The 19676-nt window shown below is 54.7% G+C and overlaps 2 protein-coding genes across 4 annotated transcripts; one reads left to right on the top strand and one right to left on the bottom strand.

Annotated features, from left to right (window-relative positions):
- The first annotated feature begins 5024 nt into the window (after positions 1-5024).
- On the top strand, positions 5025-12131 carry B4GALNT1 (beta-1,4-N-acetyl-galactosaminyltransferase 1). 3 transcript variants are annotated; one of them, XM_032420913.1, is made up of 12 exons: positions 5025-5248; positions 5474-5567; positions 6170-6388; positions 6934-7098; positions 7209-7315; positions 7789-7829; positions 7966-8146; positions 9146-9244; positions 9384-9574; positions 10023-10163; positions 10428-10668; positions 11287-12131. In XM_032420913.1, the coding sequence occupies exons 3-12, from the start codon at positions 6171-6173 to the stop codon at positions 11502-11504; spliced, it is 1602 nt and encodes a 533-aa protein (XP_032276804.1). In that variant the 5' UTR covers positions 5025-5248; positions 5474-5567; position 6170; the 3' UTR covers positions 11505-12131. The 3 variants fall into 3 exon arrangements, with proteins under 3 accessions (XP_032276804.1, XP_032276802.1, XP_032276803.1); XM_032420911.1 differs by lacking the exon at positions 5025-5248 and having other exon boundaries at positions 5347-5567; XM_032420912.1 differs by lacking the exons at positions 5025-5248; positions 9146-9244 and having other exon boundaries at positions 5347-5567.
- Positions 12132-12191: 60 nt separating this feature from the next.
- On the bottom strand, positions 12192-18965 carry SLC26A10 (solute carrier family 26 member 10). Its single transcript, XM_032420910.1, has 18 exons — positions 18623-18965; positions 18003-18113; positions 17225-17382; positions 16903-17067; positions 16472-16624; positions 15657-15739; positions 15364-15511; positions 15134-15247; positions 14339-14416; positions 14154-14249; positions 13641-13747; positions 13461-13530; positions 13272-13388; positions 13116-13149; positions 12954-13036; positions 12807-12861; positions 12582-12688; positions 12192-12268 (listed from the first exon to the last, which is right to left on the bottom strand). Exons 1-18 carry the CDS (start codon positions 18963-18965, stop codon positions 12230-12232), a joined length of 2061 nt encoding a protein of 686 aa, XP_032276801.1. The 3' UTR covers positions 12192-12229.
- Between the last annotated feature and the right edge of the window lie 711 nt (positions 18966-19676).

The raw sequence follows: 19676 nt of genomic DNA on the forward strand, positions 1-19676 counted from the left end.
ATCCAATTTTCACTACGATAGTTGCAAAATTATTATTTTCCACTCCATCCCTCTGTTCAAATGTATCAGTTGGCATTTTCCCTCCTCCTCCTACATTTATTATTTATTTATTTATTTATTTATTTATTTATTATCGGTGTGGATTGTAGATTTCTATTTTTTTCAATGGTTTATCATTCATTCCTATCCTAAATTATTTTGGTGCTCAAACTTTCCCAGATTCATCCAGTGGAAGCCCCTTCAAGCTGCCTCCTATGTCTGTCCTTTGAAAATGCTCCTTTTTTTTTTTTTTTTTTTTTGGTACTTCATTGCTTTCTGACATTGTGTGTTCATCTTTAATGTTTCCTGCCCCAACCCTGGGATAGAACCAGGAATGCATCCAAGGAGGCTTGTTCCTTTTAGTGGAAAAGGATATTAGACGATCTGGGTCTTTTGTTGATTCTTACTGGGGTGTGTTTACTCCTAAGCACACTTGTGTACCTAGCTCTGCCATTTCCAAGCATTACTTCTTGTAATGTTGACACACTTATTAAGATACCCTTCCTTTCTAAAAGTATCTAATTAAGCAACAACTCCTGGACTTCAACATTTGATCGTTGGTGATAGTGGTAGATTTAAAAAGGTCACCAATTCTTTATAGCCACATTCAGCAATAAGTGGGCTTAGGCACTCACTGAATCTGAGAGAGCCAGATGATTGGCTCTGACAAATGAATAACTAAATATATATTACACATAATATATATTTATATTTATAATTACAATATAATTTTATTATAAAATATTATAGTATAAATATATTATGATTATATATTTATATATGTATATTATATATATGTATATTATATATATAAAATATATATATAATATATACAGAGAGAGAGAGAGAAAGAGAATGCTGTGTGAATTACAAGCAAGGCAGGTCTGGCACCTTCCATTCATACCCATTTGCTGCCCTGACATTGCCATGCCCCAGGTTAGCTTATCTGGAGGATAAAAGACCACATAAATCGAGAGGTTCGACCAAGAGCCAATACCAACCTCCCCCTGATGGCAACTTGTACTATCCAGCCCCAGCTGAGCTGCCAGATGGCTGCAGTGACATGAGTAACCCAAGATGACTATCAGAAAAACCACCCAACTGCAACTTTGTGTACTGCTTAAAGGAAATCCTTTCTTTCTTTTTCTTTTTCTTTTTTTCCTAGAGCAGGGGAGGGGCAGAGGGAGAAGAAGAGAGAGAATCTCAAGCAGTCTCCACACCCAGGCCCAGTATGGAGCCCAATGCAGGGCTCGATCTCCCAACCCTGAGATCATGACCTGAGCCAAAATCAAGAGTCAGACGCTTAACCAACTGAACCACCCAGGCACCCCAAACAAAATCCTTTCTGAATATTTCCAAAAGCAGACTACAGTTGTTGTTCTCACATGTTTTTAAACTTTGTATTCATGTATAATATACATACAGAAAAGTATACAGATTATAAGTTTGCAGCTCAGCATATTTTCACAAACTAAACACATTTGTATAATCCGCACTCAGATGTAGAAATATAACTTTAATATCAGGACCCAGATTCCCTTTGACCCCTTCTAGATACTATCCTTCCCCTTGGAGATAATTATGATCCTTACTACAAATGTCATACATTAGTTTTGCCTGTATTTAATAAATAGTTATCATACTATTTAATAAATAGTATCATACGGAATGTAATCTGTGTCTGGCTTTTTCTTTCAGCATTATGAGTTATTGTGTATAGTTGCAGACCATTAACTCTCAGTGCTATACAATATTCTGTATTAGTTATTGATTGCAATGTAATGCATTTCCACAAATTTGGGGCCTTGAAACAGCAAACATGCATTCTATCAGAATGATAAGAGAATTAGTATATCACCAACAAAATTCTGCAAACAGTTCTCTTAAAATCTTTATGGGTCTTCTATGAATCCTATTGAGGTTAACCATTAATTAAATGAAAGCCATAGCCACAAATATTATTGATATAAGCCCTTATCTACTCTGAGCTTCTGCATAGACTGCTGACAGACAACGCTTTCTTAGGAGTCCTATTGTCAGACTGAACCACTCCCTGAGGCACCACCTTAGATCTTTCTTAACAAAGATTTATATTCACATCCTTGGCATCATTTTCAGATCCTGTTTTCTTAAGGTTCCCTAGATATGATCTTTGCCTGGAAGGCATTTTTGGATTTTTTTTTTAATATTTTTTTTAAGATTTAATTATTTATTTGACTGAGAGAGACACAGTGAGAGAGGGAACACCAGCAGGGGGAGTGGGAGAGGGAGAAGCAGGCTTCCCACAGAGCAGGGAGCCCGATGCGGGGCTCGATCCCAGGACCCTGGGATCATGACCTGAGCCGAAGGCAGACGCTTAACAACTGAGCCACCCAGGCACCCCCATTTTTGGATTTTAGTATCATTGGTCCTTGGAGGGGCTAGGCATCATCAAACCCAGCAACCCCCAGCCCTTTTCTGTTCAACCTGCCTTCCTTTAGCTTATCTCTTGCTTTTCATTTTTACTCTAAGCAGCAAGAAGAAACTAGATGGCATCTTCAATATTCTGCTTAGAAATCTTCTCAGTGAGATCCTCAGTTCATTTGGTGAAGTTTCTACCTCCCACCCCACCGCAAGTGCCAAGATTGCCAAACATAGCAAGACCTCCTTTCCTTCAGTTCCCTTACTTTCCCCACTTCCCGGCAACTGCAACATCCTTAAAGACCATCCGGCTTCTAACAACCTCTTCAATGTTTCTTGATCTTCACTGACACTCCTCAAATTCCCTTCCTGCTTCGGCCAAGACCCAGTTCCAAAGCCATTCCCGCAGTGTCGGGTTTCTGTTATGGAAGCACCTCATATCCAGGCTTTGGCCAAGCCCAGAAGCTAAAACCCACACATGGGAGCCAATTATATATGCTGTTCAGAATCTGCTTGCTTTTGCTTAGCAACTTTGGAAATCATTCAGTATCAGTAGGTATAGTTTAACCCAGTACCTCATTGTCTGACAGAGCCATATCTTTAAATTTTTAAATGATTAATATTTACAATTTAAGTGATTAACATTTTAAATGTTAAGAGATTTGCCAATTGTTCTCCTAAGTTGTATCAATTTACACTCACAACAATGTATGCAGAGGCTGTTTCTCCACATACTTGACCATACAATGTGTTAGCAAACACCTTGACCTTCACTAATTTGATAATCAAAAAACATTTCAGGGGGTGGGGGGATAGGTGAAATAGGTGAAAAGGATTAAGAGGTATAAACTTCCAGTTATAAATAACTCACAGGGATAAAAAGTACAACATAGGGAATATATAATCAATAATATTGCAATAATTTTGTTTAAAAATTTTCACTGTTGGGGCACCTGGTTGGTTCAGTCAGTGAAGCATCTGCCTTCGGCTCAGGTCATGATCCCAAGGTCCTGGGACTGAGCCCAATATCAGGCTCCCTGCTCAGCGGAGAGTCTGCTTCTCCCTCTCACTTTGCTCCTCCCCTGCTCGTGCTCTCTCTCTCTCTCAAATAAATAAAATCTTTAAAAAATTAAAAAATAAAAATAAAAAATTTCACTGTTGTTCTAATTTGCATTTCACTTATTATGAATAAGATCAAGTATACTTGCATATATTTAAAAGTCATTTTCATTTTTTCTGTCAACTGCCTAATCCTGATTTTTGTCCATTTGGGGTAGTTGATCATTTTTTCTTATTGATGTTTTACAGCTCTTGAGGAAAATAGACCTTTATCTGTCTTACATGTTGGAAAGATTTTTTTCAGTTTGTCATTTATCTCAAGTTTGTTTATAGAAATTCCTTCACTCATGGTTTTATATAGGCAAGTTTTTACTATTCCCTTTATATCTTTTTTTATTATTATTATGTATGTTAATCACCATACATTACATCATTAGTTTTTGATGTAGTGTTCCATGATTCATTGTTTGTGCATATAACACCCAGTGCTCCATGCAGAACGTGCCCTCTTTAATACCCATCACCAGGCTAACCCATCCTCCCACCCCCCTCCCCTCTAGAACCCTCCGTTTGTTTTTCAGAGTCCATCATCTCTCATGGTTAGTCTCCCCCTCCGATTTCCCCCCCTTCATTCTTCCCCTCCTGCTATCTTCTTCTTTCTTCTCCTTCTTCTTCTTCTTCTTCTTCTCCTTCTTCTTCTTCTTCTTCTTCTTCTTCTTCTTCTTCTTCTTCTTCTTCTTCTTAATATATAGTGTATTATTTGTTTCAGAGGTACAGGCTATTCCCTTTATATCTTGCTTAGAGATCTCTTCCCCCACTCCAAGATTGTAAAAAACAAAACAAAACACAAAAACTCCATGATTGCCTTTACTACTTTTCTGGTTTTGTTTTTAATATTAAAATATTTGATAGATCTGGAATTTATTTTGGTGTAAAGAGACTGAGAATCCCACTTTCCCCTCATCTGATTAGTCAATTCTTTGTATACAATTCATTCAACAATCCATCCTCCCCTCCCCCCGCGTTTTCATTACGTTCTACATTTCTTATTGTGTCTTGTTTTCCCTATTAGATTTTGATACATCTTTTATTAGAACCATGGAACCACAGGACTTTGGGTAGTGTCCTGAATCCTGCTGTAGGGAAGAGAGTCTATGGGTCTAAGGCTTGCATGCAGAATTACAGCCAACTTAGCCACTTCCTCCAGCATCTGCAACGAGGAGCAGTTACGGGAAGCAGGCCTTTGTATTACTTCTCGAGTCTTTGTTAGATGATTGGGGTGGGGGTGTTGCGGGGGAGGCGAGGATGGGAGGGAGGGTGTGAACCTGTCTTTGTTAGCCAGGCAAAATCTTTATTTTCCAGGATCTAGTCTGGTTTCTTTTATCTCACCCTAACTACCCAAACCTTCCTTGGAATGGGGTTGTAGGGCGCCCCCACCCCATCGCCTCCCAAAGCCCTTATTCCCTATCCTGTTACAGCCTCGATGAGAGGGAGGCTCCGTGCGACTAGGGAATAGATTGGGATGAGGGCAGGCCCTTGAGACGCCAGGTTTGCAGGCGAAGGGCTGGGAGGGTCGGGAGAAGGACCTTCTCGAGGCGCCCCCGCAATGTCCTCTGCGCCCACCAGAAGGCGCCCGGGCGCTCGCATTCCCCGCGCGTAGCCCGAGCCTCCGCCGCGACGAGCCCGGGAGCCGAGCCGCGCGGCGCCGCGATCCGAACAACCCGGCGGCGGCCTGAGCCCTCCCCTCCCGGCAAGTGGGACAGGGTGCCGGGGAGCCCCGGCTTTGTTTCTGGGGCTGGGATGCACGGTTTCTCAACTCCGTTCTCCACCCCCATCCCCCCGCGCAGGAAACGCCCAGAACCACCCCGCGCCGTGGTCTACAAAGCCCGGAGCGTCCGAAGGCGGGAGGGGTTGGGCGAGCCCGGGAGGCAGGAGGATCCCCACGGCACAGGCTCACGCCCGGCTCCCCGATCAGGCCGCCTCCAGCCGCATGAAGACCCCCAGGCCGGGGCTGAGAGCCTGGAGCAGCCCGGACTGAAATCTTGCGGCGGCCTTAGAGCGTTAGACAGGTCAGTGCCCGGGCGGGATGAGGGGCCGAGCTGGAGGCGGGAGGCGGCGCGCTCGCGGGTCCCCCCGGTCCCCCGCACAGCTTCCCGAGGCCACTCGCGCGGTCACCTCCGCCGGGGGCACCCAATAGCGCGGGCGTGATTCTGCATTTTTCATGACAGGCAAGGTGTGGAGCCGCCCTGTGCAGCCCACCGGGGGCCAGGTGATGCTCGGACCGAGGGGTGGGGGACACGCGGGCCAGGGCGGGGGGCGGCGGGATTGGGGACGCCCGCTGCCCTAAGAAAGCAGTGCACTCCTACTTATTGGCGGCCGCGAGGAAAGCACCGCATCCAGCGGTCTCTTGCATCAACATGCCGGGCCTCGGGCGTGAGAGGAAACCGAGATGCGGGAGAAGGCGAGAAGAAAGGAGGCCGGGAGACCCGGGGCCCGGGCAGTGAAGGGAGGAGGGCCAGGGGAACGATTCGCTGTGCAAATCCTAGCGCGCCGAGATGTGGAGAGCGTCCCGGGAAGCTGGCAGGAGCCTCCAGAACCGCGGGGCTCGAGGGGCCCAGCCCACGCCTCCCCTCCACACCTTTCTCACCCTCCCACCCCTACCGTCCACCAGGATGCGGCTGGGCCGCCGGGCCCTCTGTGTGCTGGTCCTGCTGCTCGCCTGCGCCTCGCTGGGGCTCCTGTACGTGAGCACCCGGGACGCGCCGGGCCTCCGGGCACCTCTTGCGCTGTGGGCGCCCCTGCAGGCCCCCCCAAGACCAGAACTGCCAGACCTTGCGCCAGAGCCCCGCTATGCACACATCCCGGTCAGGATCAAGGAGCAAGTGGTGGGGTGAGTGCCCGGGGTGGTGGCGGCAGAGCGGAACTCGCTGGGGGTGACTGGGGAGCTTTTGTTTCCTGCACTGCTGAGCTCTGATCTCTGGGTTCTCCTGACTAGCTGGGGAGTGGGGGTGAGGCGGGGCGCGGGGGTAGTTTCTGAGTCTTGGGCTGGGGGAAAAAATCTCTCTCCTCCCTGAACCTTGTCATGGTGATGCGGAGGGGAGGGTGTGCAGGCAGAGGAGGGCCCTGGAAGACTTCCTGATGTCCTGATGACTCCCCGTGAAAGGAGTGTCCAGGTGGGGTCCTGAATGGTGGGTAGGCAACTCTGAAATTCTAGCAATTGACCCTGTTCTACACCTCTGTAAAATTCAGATTTAGGAGCTGAGTCACGCCACTGGTGGTCTCTCCTCCTGGGGACTATTTGAAGAGCAGTGTTTAAGGGGACAGACACTGGATGGGCAAGATTGAAAAGCCAAGGTGTGGGGCACTGTGTAAATGTTTTGTGGGGTGAATGGAGTTGTATGGCTGGGCTCTGATGACCCTTCGTCCTCCCTCCAGGCAGCTCTCTGGGAACAACTGTAGTTGTGAGTCCAGTGGAGGGAGCCTTTACCTCCCCTTCCAGAGGCAGGTTGGAGCCATTGACTTCACCAAGGCCTTTGACCCTGAGGAGCTGAGGGCTGCCTCAGCCTCCAGGGAGCAGGAGTTCCAGGCCTTCCTTTCCAGGTACCATCTTGAAAGGAGGGCGTGTCTTTGCAGGGGGAGGCCCGGAGGGTGGGTGTGACTGGAAGGACAGCTCCTCCGCCCCTGACTCCTGCACTGTCCTCCCTCGCCAGGAGCCAGTCTGCTGCGGACCAGCTGCTCATAGCCCCTGCCAACTCCCCTCTTCAGTACCCCCTGCAGGGCGTGGAGGTCCAGCCCCTCCGGAGCATCTTGGTGCCAGGTGGGGAGAATGGGCCTAGGAGATGGCCTAAGCCACCGTGGGGGTGGTAGAGCTCAAGGCTGGCTGAGGAAGAATGAAGGAAGATTGGAAAGGGAAGTGGGGGACTTCTGATGAAAGGGGGACTTGGGATCAGAAGGGGGCTCATGAGGTGGGAGGTGAGGACAGAAGGGCCTCTAGGGTTGTCAGGAATCGCAGAAGCCTGTCACTGGAGAGGTTTGGGGAAACAAATCTCTTCTTTGCTGACTGACCAAAGATCAGGTGGATAGGTGGGGCAGGCCATAAAGAGCTATTGCTTTGATGGGAAGGAGTAAAAAACCAGTTACTCTAGGCTGCGTCCCCACATGGGCCCTGCTGTGGCCTCAACAAAGAGGGATGCGTGAGAAGGTCCATGCTGTGTGTGGTGAAAGAGAGAAGAGAAAGGGAAGAAGAATTCAAGGCTGTCTGTGATTCTGACTCCCTCTCCTTCCTCCCAGGGCTGAGCCTGCAGGCAGCTTCTGGTCAGGAGCTTTACCAGGTAAGCGGAAACGAGGCTGGGAAGGCCAGGTGGATGCTGGAGGGAGACCCCGGCTGCCAAAGGAGGGATGGAGGAACCAGGAAGGCAAGAGGTGGGTCCGAGGTCTAACCCTGTACTCTCCAACCCCCTCTCCCAGGTGAACCTGACCGCCTCCTTAGGCACCTGGGATGTGGCAGGGGAAGTGACTGGAGTGACTCTCACTGGAGAGGGGCAGCCAGATCTCACCCTCACCAGCCCAGGGCTGGACCAACTCAACCGGCAGCTTCAACTGGTCACTTATAGCAGCCGAAGCTACCAGGCAAACACAGCAGACACAGGTGGGAGGCCTGGGCAGAGGCAGGGGCAGGCTGGTTGAACAGAGAGCCCAGAAAGGCTGGAGCGGGCAAATGGCAGAGGGTGTGGGAGATACTCGGGCAATGGCCAGAGCTACCCAGTCACACAATGGGCATTTCAGCTAGGCCAGCAGGACCAGGGAGGGAGAGAAGGGGCCTTTGTTCATCTGGGGCCAGAGCAGGCCAAAGGGAAACCCGAGCTTTGGGTGTGTCCCCCCTGCAGGCCAACCGTGGGGGCCCCAGGAAGTGACCTGCCCCAGGAGCCAGAAGACTCGAGCTCTATTCCCAACCCACCACTTACTGGAGGGCAAGGGACTTTATCTCCCAGAGCTCCCATTTCTCCTCTAGCAAAAGAGGCACAACACAACCCTCCTGCTTCTCTCCAAGACTTGCCACACCAAACCCGCTCCCACTTTGGGGCCCTTGCGCTTGCTGTTCCCTCTGCCTAGAATGCTCTTCCCCCAGATTTTTGCATGGCTGGCTCCTTCTTGTCATTTGGATCTCAGCTCAAATGTCTCCTCTTCACTATCACATTACTTGTTTTATTTTCTCTTCAATGCTCACCAGTATCTGAATTTTATTTATTTAGCCTGGAACCAGACTGACTAGGTTCCTATCTCAGTTTTGTTGCTTAAGAGTTGTGTAAATAGAGACAAGTTACTTAACTTCTCTATGCCTTTTTCTGTAGTAGGAATCTACTTAATAGGGCTTGTGAAGATTAAATGAGCTCCTATATTTAAGGTAACTTAAAAAGTACCTGCCCATAGTAAATGCTCAATAAACGTTAGCTTTTCATTAAATCTCTTTTTTAAATTAAATCTTTTATTTTCTTTTCCCACCCATTAGAATGTTAGTGCCATGGAGGTAAAAACCTTGCATTCTTGTCCACCAGGCCCAGGAGGAGTAGGCACTTAAATATTGATTTACTGAAAAGGGAATGTTATCCCAGCCCTAAGGACCATGGCTTGTGTCCTTTCTTCCCAGTCCGGTTCTCCACGGAGGGACATGAGGCTGCTTTTACCATCCGCATAAGACACCCCCCCAACCCTCGACTGTACCCATCTGGGTCTCTACCCCAGGGAGGTGAGGCTGGTGCGCGCTAGGACCTAAATCCAGGTCTGGTGGGGAGAAGTTGGAAGAGGGAGGCCCTGGGAGAAGACGTCTTCCTGCTCCTCACTTCCCACTCTCGTTCTCTGCACCTAACCCTCTCCCTCACTCCCAGCCCAGTACAACATCAGCGCCCTGGTCACCATCGCTACTAAGACCTTCCTGCGTTACAATCGGCTACGGGCACTCATCGCCAGCATCCGCCGCTTCTACCCAACGGTCACCGTGGTCATCGCCGACGACAGCGACAAGCCAGAGAGCATTAGCGGCCCCCACATCGAGCACTATCTCATGCCTTTTGGCAAGGTGCGCAGCCAGCGAGGCTGAACCGCGCGCCACAGGGCGCGCCCTCAGTCTGAAGTCTCCAGAGTAGTGATCCCAGGACTACCTACCTGTAATTTCAGAATTACCGGGGTGCCTGTTAGGCATGGCAGTTCCTGGAACGTAAGCTCCGTGGGACAGGAATCGTGCCTATCTTATTCGTACTGCATTCTTAGAATGTGCTGAGCACCTAGGGAGCGCTCAATAAATAGGTGAATGAATGAATGCGTGCACGCATGAGTTAAACGCGCTCTAACACCTCCCGGAACACTGACTCAGAACCCCTGGCAGTGGGAAACTGCACTTTTTACCTCGCTCTGAGCCATTCGTGGGCACTGGACCGTTTAGAGGCGTCAGGAGAGAGGATGAAAGGTGGCAGAGGGGTTGTGTCCTATCTCTACAGACTCACTAACCATGTATACCCTTCCCCCAGGGCTGGTTCGCAGGCCGGAACTTAGCCGTGTCCCAAGTAACCACCAAGTACGTCCTGTGGGTGGACGACGACTTCGTCTTCACGGCGCGGACGCGGCTGGAGAGGCTTGTGGACGTGCTGGAGCGGACGCCGCTGGACCTGGTAGGGGAGGGCCCGCAGGCCGTGGGGTGGGAGAAGAAGGGCCTCCAGCAGGCTGAGGCAGCGGCGGGGGAGACCCGGGCGAGGGCGGACGGCCCTGGGACGGACAGAGGACGACGCGGCGGAGCCTGGGGGACAGTCCGGGTCCTGCAGGGGTGGAGCGGAGGAGGACGGGGCAGGGGAACCGCCCCGGGGAGCGGGCACAGATCTAGCCCCCACCCCCCGACACTCCCCGTCCCGCCTGGAGCCGTCCTCCACTCCCCGCAGGTCGGCGGCGCTGTGCGCGAGATCTCCGGCTTCGCCACCACCTACCGGCAAATGCTGAGCGTGGAGCCCGGCGCGCCGGGCCGCGGGAACTGCCTCCGGCAAAGGCGCGGCTTCCACCACGAGCTCGTCGGCTTTCCAGGCTGCGTGGTCACGGACGGCGTGGTCAACTTCTTCCTGGCGCGCACCGACAAGGTGCGCGAGGTCGGTTTCGACCCACGCCTCAGCCGCGTGGCGCATCTGGGTGAGTGGCGCCCCCTCCCGGTCCGGCCCGGACCAGCAGGGACCCCGGGGTGGCTGGGTGGGGGGCGGCGCGCTGGGCGAGGCTCCAAAGGTACCGCTACTCCTACGCCCACCCCCCACCTCCTCCCGTGGAGCCCACGGCTGGCACCCAGGACCCTTGCGGGCAGTTCTGCGAAGATTTACCAAGATCTGCGCCCTGGCAAGAGACAGAGCTCCCACCCTCCCGGCCCGCACACCATTTAAACCTCCACGCCCAGCACAGCCACTGGGTCCACCTTTAACTTCCCCACCACTGTCCCCGCCCCCTTTACTCCACTCCTAGCCGCTTCCCCTGGTCCAGACCACACTCCTGGAGCAGCCCATTCAGTATCTATTGGACCTTTAGGTGTGTGTTGGGGAGGTGGGGAGGAGGGTACCTTATCAAAGCACAAGGTAAGTACGTTGACTCTATTTTACAGAAGAGCCCCAAGAATTAATTACTAGCCCAAGGCCCTCAGAAACGGGGTCCTTGCCTGTGCACCCTCCACACCCCAAATCTCAGTTCTCCCTTAAGGGTTGGCCTTCTATAAGCTTCAGACCTTTCACTGTGTACTCCCTTACCCCTCCCCCGCCCCCCCAGAATTCTTCCTGGATGGGCTTGGTTCCCTTCGAGTGGGCTCCTGCTCGGACGTCGTTGTGGATCATGCATCTAAGCTGAAGCTGCCTTGGACATCAAGGGATGTGGGGGCAGAGACTTACGCCCGGTACCGTTACCCAGGATCACTGGATGAAAGTCAGGTGGCCAAACATCGCCTACTCTTCTTCAAACACCGGCTGCAGTGCATGACCTCGGAATGATGGCCACTAGGGGCTTTCAAACTGTCAGGCTGGGCCTGCCTCCTTGTCCCTGCCAGGAATTTCTAGAAAATCCCAGGAATTTCTAGCAAACCCCACCACCCGGTGACCACTCCACTGACTGTCCCTGATCCCCTTCAGAATCTGATCCCAAATAGGGGCTTGTCCTGGTGACACTCCTCCTTTCTGCGAGTGCCCAGGGTTAGGGACGTGATGGAGCCATAACTCGTCCCACAGCCAGTGCCAAGTCCTCCCCCTGCCTCCTTCTCATGGGGCAGGAAGTGGGGGGGGGGGGTCAACTTTCCAAGTGCCAAAGAGCCCATGGGGACTCTAAGAACCTAAAGTGGAAATACTCTCCTCTCATCTCCTTGGGACTGAGGGGGTGGGGAAGCCCCCCCACGTGTGTTCCCACGGCTGTGCCCCTCTCCCTCATCTCTGGACCCAGGACTCTGTGCATAGGCTCCAGCCCCAACCCCCTCCCCCACCCCATGGAGAGAACTGGTGACTCTGGAGCTGGGGTGAGGGCTGGTGAACACACAAGTGAAAGCCATTTTTAGTTGTGTCTGCAGTGCTGTGGGCATGGAGAAAGGGGCACCAGGGCTCAGTGTGCGGACACCCAGGCTCACTTCATGAACCCCAGAGGCTCTCAGCTTTATTTTATTAGTTACATGAAGTAAGGGGACTCCACACACATATTGCTGGGGCCCTCCACACTCCAGATGACTGGGTCAGACCCACACTGTGCAAGTCTTTGGACCAGTAGGCTCCTGGAAAAGAGAGGGGAACGTGTCAGGGACAGCTTAGGTACCGTCCTCCCTCACTCAGCATTTGGCAGTCCTCTGAGGGGCACACCACCCCACTTTGAAATCTTAGCTCCTCAGTTCTTCATGCAGAGCTGGGCCCCGTCTCCCTGGCTTCGCCTTAAATTGACTCATCATTTCATCCCCCCTCCCTCCTCTAGGTTCCTTCTCAGTCCCCTGCCCAAAACCCTCGGCCTAGGTCCTCAGCCACTGACTCACATGTGACCTGCTATGGCCCAGCACCTCCTGGATTTCACTCCTGTTGCTATTGCCCCCTCACCAGTCTCTCCAGGGCATGAGCAGCTGCATCCTGGACACTGACAAACAGCTGTTCTGGGGTCACTCTGTCCAGGAGTCCTGCCTGGGTCAGTGTCCCCAGCACTGAGGCTGTGTAGAGAGGCGGGTCAGGTTCTTAGCTCTTAAATCCACACCGTGTCCTTTTCCCTCCCCCAAGCGTCCGGTCATTCCCCAGGCTCCAGGTCCCTCCAGCCTCCACACCTCTCACCATTACACTGAGCCAGGAGAAGATGGATCCCAGCGTCTCGGCATCGGCTGGCCAGCTGTGGAGATGGGGCAGGGCATCAAATCCTACGTCAGAGGGTATGCATGGGATCCTAAGGGGACTTTCTCCTCCACCTACCCCGCCCCTCACCTGTAGCACTTCTCTGGCTCCAGCAGCATCTGCAAAGGCCATACCACTGCAGTCTAGGACCACCACTCTGACGGGCTCAGCAACTAGGATGGGAGAAGACAGGGGTAGCCGGACGCCCCCGCGGGTCGCGCCCAAGTCTCCCTCCTTGTCACCCCGTCTCACCTGCATCAGGTGGGCTATCTGTCTTTGGAGCCCCCTGTGAGTAGAGAAGGGCAGTTACCATCTCCAAGACACAAGCATGAACGTGCGCCCCTTCAGAAGACGCACCCGCCTCCCTCGCCCAGAGAAGCCACACTCCCCTCTGACCAGGTCTCTCACCTTGCCTCCTTCTCCAAGCCCCAGGTGCCACTCCAGGCTGCGGCGAAACTGCCCACGGGTCCCAAAGTAGAGCGGTGATGGATAGCTCAGGATGCAGAGCCCCGGGACCTTGAGGAGCTAAGAGGGCAGAGGGTCAGAAAAACACCTGGGTCTAGTCTTCCCTTCCCTCTTTGTCTGTAGCCCACCCACCTTGTGGCTCTCTCTGAGTGGTCTGTAGAGCTCCGTCCCCTCGGCAAGTCCAAGTGCCAGGCACTGCACCCTGGGCAGGAAGCTGGGGTCAGATTCCCAGCCTGACCTGGCTGGAGAGTCACCCCAGGCACCTGTTCTCTCCCCATCGCTCTTCCCAACTCCTCTCATCTCTCCTCCCACCTCTGGGTGCGGCAGACCACAGTCATCATGGAGAAGACCACACCAATGGCCAGGCCCAGGTCCACACTCAGGATCACTACGGCCACCCATGTGACCATCCATACGGCCTGCAGGACAGGGGCGGGAGTGAAATGCCAGGCCACCACTGCTAGGGAAAGAGGTCCAGGGGTGGTGCCGGCCAAGGCAAACGATAGGGAGGGATGGCCCAGGAGAAGGTAGAAAGAATGACAGGAGGAGGGGACAGGACTGACCCAACAGGGGGTATACACCAAATGTAATGACCCCAGACCTTGCACCAGCTGGGGAGGTACAAATATTCAGGCCTGAAGGGGTTCAAACCCCACCCTCTACCTTGTGTCTGAGTAATGGGATTAGAAGGTATGCATGTTGAGGGGGGCAGAGTGGGGGGACTACAGAACTTAGGACCAGGACAATTAGCTGCAATCCAGGGCAGAAGCTGGGGATGCTGGGAAATGGGAGGGGGCAATCTGGGGTAATCCTGCCACTTCTCACAAAGTCCATGCGGCTGATGCGCCATAGTTGTGGAAGTTCCCGCATCTGGAAGAACATCTGGCGCATGCTGGAGATGTTGATGCAAGCCAGGACAGCCTTGGGGCAGAGGAGGCAAGCTGACCGCCCCAATGTGCTGGAATATAGCCCGCCCTCCCAGCCACCCCCATACCTCCTCTGTTCCTTACCTTGGGCAGATAATAGAAGAAGGGCCCCAGCCACAGCAGCACCGAGAGGACGACTATGCAGGAGAAGAGGCCTGCCAGCTAGAAAGAAGGAGGGATGGAAGCAGAGAAGCAAGGGGACCTCATCCACCCCTGTGTGACAGCTGGCCGCCCTGCCCACTCTGCCTCACCTTCCTTGGAAGTCTCCCTCCTCCCAAATCCCCTTCCATGAAGATATTCCTCAGTCTCCCACTCCCTTCTTGCTATTCTGCCTCTCACACCTACCTTTGCCCTCTCCCAATGAAATGCCTCTCATTCTGCAGTCTCTTACCTAGATGTAGTTCAACTTCCTTATTTTTGTAGCCCGTGTCCATCTTAAAAGCCACTGTTGGATTACCCTAAAAGCAGGCTCACCACATTCTTAGGGGACCGGCAGAGTAGGAAACCAGAAATATTAGGGGGAGATTTTCATGTGTGATATTTCTTTTCAAAAGAAAATGTCCCCGTTGAGGGGGGAGGAATCAGAAGTTTGTCTCTCAAATTTATTTTACAGTCCAGTTTTGTTTTTATTTTGAGCTACATGTGGGGCACCGTAAACTTTTTCAGTGCTGAGAGTCCACAAAGGTCTTAAAGGAGCTTTGTTATCTTCTATCTCTCCTATCAGAAACTCCCACCCCCTCACTCTGCCTCACAGACTCCTATCCTCCTCTATACGGCTGCCCTCTGGGTATCTACCAATCCTCCACCTGTTTCTCCACCACCACCCCAACCTGGATGATACGCACCCCCCTATCTCTTCACCCAAGGACATGCTCTTACCTGTGTGTTCCCACCAGCATCCACGAGTAGGCTGGTGGTGGCCAATGTGGCAGAGTTGGGAAAGCAGGAGAAGAGGGAGGAGATGAGGTTGGAGACACCATGGGCCAAGAGCTCCTGGAGGGACGCAGTGAGAGAAGAAGAGGAGAGAGACAAGGGCATGGGGGGAAGGAGGAACATCAGATTAGGGGGGTGTCTCCTCAATGTATTGGGGTCCTCAGGCAGAGTCACACCTGGTTGGAGTCAATCGTGTAGCTATACTTCTCTGCATAGATGGAGGCCAGGGAGGCGGACACAGCAAAAGTGACCAGTGCCACGGGCAGCGAGTCGGCCAGAAGCCTGGGCAGCACAGCCAGGTTGGGGAGGTGGAGTTGGGGGAATCTGGAGAGAGAGGGATCCAGGGTGAGGATGGGTTGGGTCTAAGAAGGATATGGGGAAGACAGAGGAAACAGGGTGGGGCGCATCAAGAGGAACTGTTGGGTGGGAGAAGTGGGAGAAGAGCAGTCTGGTGTCTTGATTCCCTTACCCTCCAGGCAGCAGCCCCACTATCTGGACGTTGTATCTTGTGTCCAGGGAAGAGGTGAAGCAGAGCACAGAGGCCAGAAGCACCTGGGAAAGAGCAAATCACGGCATGGCAGGAGATGGGCTTCCTGGCTGAGGCTAGAAAAAGCTTCACAGGAGAGAGGATGCTAAGGCAGCTGTTAGGGGTTTGCAGAGGCTCAGCCCCTGGGGGCGCTGGGATGTGTTTGGGATGGGTGCCTGACAGCCCGTTTAGAGTGGAGGGCGGTGGGGATGGGAAAGAGGAATGAGGCCTACCCAAGGTTATGGAAAGAGATGGACCGGAGGAAGGAATAGGGGCTCCCAGGAGGGATCGTGGATATCAGGAAGTATACCGAGCCATTCTAAGTAGGAGAGCTGGGCTATATCTAGGCATAGATGGCGTGTGGTTGGAGACGCGGAACACTTACTCAGTTGGGGAGAGAGAGAAATGTAGTGGGCGTGGGAAGGGAGAGAAACCGTGAACAGTGAAGGGCCGGGTGAGGGGAGAGATGTGAGTGGAGTGTGCTGTGGCGGGCGACACCGCAAGGGAGCGCTGTAAGCAGGAAGAAGGTATTCTAAGAGGTCCCGAAGAGGCTTCGTGCGAGAAATGGGACCGTGTGGGTGGGGAATTCCGGAGGGTCAAAATGTTCTGGGAAGAGGCCTGGAAAGGGACACGGATGCGCAGGACTTCTCATCTGTAAGCTCGCTGCATTCCACCAGGGGGCGGCAGCGGGCAGCTCCTACGGGATGGGCAGGGTCTGTGCGGTGCAGGGGGCCCCCGGACCCCGGAGCCATCCTCACCATGACGATCTCCCCTGGGATCGGGGTGGGTAGCTTGTCTCGGAATCTCACGTTCAATTCCTTGACCGGCACGAGCAGCGCCAGGCTGAGTGCCGAGATGGTCAGTTCGGCCGGACTGCTCCTGGGCAGCGCGGTCAGCACGGCGGCCAGTGTCTGCGGGCAGGGGCGGTGAGCGACGGCCCGGTGCCAGGCTCGACTGCCCCCGGCGCGGACCCACCCGGCCGAGGCAAGGCCTCCCGGCTCCCATCAGGGCTTCCACCTCCGCAGCGACCCTCATTCAGCCAGGTGGCTCTAACCTTCCCTCCGCCCCCGTCACCCTCTAGCCCTCCACTCGCCGTCCTTCCTTCCCTCCTTCCTTCCTTCCTTCCTTTCCGGGTTTCCCTCTTCCCGGGACCGCTAGAAGCCGCTTCTCCGCTCTTCTCCACCCCCACCTTGAAGAGAGCGAAGCAGCCAATCTGGCGCGGGAGGGGCAACCCTAAAAGGCTCGGCAGTTGGGACACGAGCACGTGCAGCGCGGCCCCGCTGGTCAGCGCTTTGACCACAGGCTCCGACAGAAAGGTGGACAGGACGCCGAGCTGCAGCGCGAACATGCCCAGCTGCGGGGGAGGAGATGCGCAGTCACTGCGGGAGCGGGAGCGGACCCGCCGGAGCGCACCCCTCCCGCCTACACCCACGCGGGACACTTGTCCCTCCCTCGCTCCTGGCCCAATTCCCCAGGGGCCCCCACGTGGATCCCCCAGGATCCTCCCTCACCATCAGCGCCCCGCTTCCGAAGGCCAAGGCTGCAGCCGCCCCAACCCGCTGAGCGTCCAACTGTTCCCTCTCGATTCCACTCAGGTTACCCCCGAGGGGTTCAGGCACCAGCCGCTCCACGGCCGAGCCCGTCATGAGGCTGAGTACCGCGAAAGTTCCTAGGGCCGGGGGACAAACGCGGAGATCACCAGCTGTGCCGCCTGGGGCGCGGTGACCGCCCAGGCTCGGCGCCCTCTGCCGGGCTGCGGTCGTCAGACCCCGCTCTCCCAGACGGCCGCTGCTCAGGTGAAGGCAGTGAGGCCGAGAGCTAGTGCAGCAGCCGGGAACCCGCGGCGAGGGAGGAGAGGAGGGAGCGGCCGCCGGCAAATACTGCCCCCTAGAGGCCTCGCGGCCCCCTCCTGCAGGCGCCCCGCGGACCGCGCGCTCCTCTGGGGGACCGCCCGCTCCTCTAGGGGACCAAGCGCTCCTCTGGGGGACCGCGCAGCTCTTTCCCCCTCCCCTCTTCCAAGTCCCGGAGATCTTCACGTAAACCAAATTTCATGGGGGCAGTAAAGTCCGAGGACACTCCCTTCTCTTTGCACCCACTCAGCACCCCCTCCCCCCCAACCAGCAAGCCTTGCCTAGGTCCGAGGTTCCTGGCAGGGTAACTGCAGAGGCGGAAGGGAAGCAGGGGAGGGGAAGAGGGGAATAAGAGCTAAGGAGCTCGCAAGAACCGAAGCCTCAAACCCCTGTCCATTTTCACCCCACAGAGAAGGAGAGGAGTCACCGGGTCACTCACCGGTGGACAGGTGTCTCCCAGTACCCAACAAGGTGTAAATGAGGACGGGGAAGAAAGAAGTGTAGAGTCCGAACACTGGAGGCACGGAGGTCAGGAGGGCAAAAGCCATGCCTGGGGGAGAAGTGGAAGGAAAGATCTTCGTGATGTGTGTTGTGTGTGGGGGGTGGTGGCTGGGGGCAGGTGACCAGCCTCCAGAACGCCCCCCTCTCCACCCACAGTCTTAGAGGTTGGCATGGAGACGCTAAATCATGCCACATGAGGGAACCGAGAGGTTAACAGGCCTCGGTGGGAGGTCGTGGGGCGGACAAGGTCACAGATCCGTGTCGGCCCAGACAGGGGGGTGGGAGTGGGGGGCGGGGGGAAGGAGGTGTTGTGCCTCTCTCCAGTTCCCTGACCCGGAACGTGTCCAAGACTTCTCGAAGGATTGCGCAAATGAGGGGAGCTGGGGGTAGGGTATCTGATGCGGCTCGGCAGTCCTTACCCAGAACTTGGTCTCAGATCCTGTCTCCGAACCCTCAGCCACACCACCCATCCTCTCGCTCCCGGGTTCCCAGCCCCTGCGCCTTCCCGACGCCCTCCAGAGCTCCGGCCCCAGACAGGCTGGTGTTGGGGCCGCTCACCCTGGGGCACGTGCACGATGCCCACGGTCACTCCGGCCACGGCATCCCCGAGCAGCCAGGCCCGCCAGCGGTAGTGGGGCAGCCAACGCAGCGGGGGCAGCCGCGCCAGCAGCAGGCGCCACGCCCCCGGTCCGGAGCCAGCGCGGGCCCGCCGCCTCCACCGTCTGCACAGGCGCGACAAGCGGGGCTCGGCGAGTAGCTCCGGCTCCTGCTCTGCGTCCCCGAAGAGCTGCTGGAACCGAGCCTCGGTGAGCGGTTCCCTGAACTTGGCGCCCAGGGGGAACTTAAGGTCGGAGGCCTCTCCCAGGCATGGGCAGGTCCTGGCGCCCGGTAGCCCAGTCATTTTGCCCTTGGCCACCTCCAACCCCGCCTAGTCTTAAATACCCCTCCACCCGCTAGCCCTGAGTCCCGCCTCCGTGAAGCAGGGCCCAATCCGGCCCCGGAGGGCGCCCTCTCATGGGGGACCTTCAAGGGCCCGGAGACGGCAAAGGCTTGGGGAGAGGGCGTCTCTAGGTTAGGTGTTTCCTGAGACATCCTTGGCGGGACCGCACGCTCTGGAGCCTGCTGGGGCGGGGCGAGGGCGGGGGAAGGGGGAGGGTGTGTGGAAAGGTGTAGGGACAAGAGATATAGCGCACTCTCAACACCCAACACCCACTTTTTACCACTCCTAAGCCTTTTGACTCTGGCCTCCTGGCTGCGGGCTCTTTCCCCATTGGCCCTTTGGGAGGAGATAGCTGGCTCCTGCAGAGTGACCCATCATTTCCAGAGCCTCTGCGTTCTCCCCAAGAAGATTCAGCGTGCCCCCCAACACACACATGCCTCTCCCCCAGACCCAAATCCTCATGGGGTATACAGCTTGTCCCAAGAGATGCAAGAGGCTCTGTTGGCAGAGCAGTCTCACAGCCTGCCAAGACGCGGCTCAGCTACAGTGTGGGACAGGGATGACAGAGAACCACCACCCACACCTCTACTGGGAGCTAGGCCTCAATTCCCAGTTCAGGGCTTCAGAGGAAATACTGAACTCATCGCAAATTTTGATTTTTACTTCTTAGAA

The sequence above is a fragment of the Phoca vitulina genome, unplaced genomic scaffold, assembly GCF_004348235.1.
Source record: "Phoca vitulina isolate PV1807 unplaced genomic scaffold, GSC_HSeal_1.0 scaffold23, whole genome shotgun sequence".
NCBI lineage: Eukaryota > Metazoa > Chordata > Mammalia > Carnivora > Phocidae > Phoca > Phoca vitulina.

Bases quoted from the DNA above. Each gene is read 5' to 3' on its own strand.
- B4GALNT1 (XM_032420913.1), top strand. From the start codon at position 6,171: ATGCGGCTGGGCCGCCGGGCCCTCTGTGTGCTGGTCCTGCTGCTCGCC. The intron at 9,245-9,383 runs GTGAGGCTGGTG...CCTCACTCCCAG, and splicing joins TGGGTCTCTACCCCAGGGAG to CCCAGTACAACATCAGCGCC. The intron at 9,575-10,022 runs GTGCGCAGCCAG...CCCTTCCCCCAG, and splicing joins ATCTCATGCCTTTTGGCAAG to GGCTGGTTCGCAGGCCGGAA.
- SLC26A10 (XM_032420910.1), bottom strand. From the start codon at position 18,965: ATGACTGGGCTACCGGGCGCCAGGACCTGCCCATGCCTGGGAGAGGCC. The intron at 15,248-15,363 runs GTGTGACTCTGC...GCGTCCCTCCAG, and splicing joins ACACGATTGACTCCAACCAG to GAGCTCTTGGCCCATGGTGT. The intron at 13,389-13,460 runs GTGGGTGGGCTA...CTGCCCTCTTAG, and splicing joins CACTCAGAGAGAGCCACAAG to CTCCTCAAGGTCCCGGGGCT.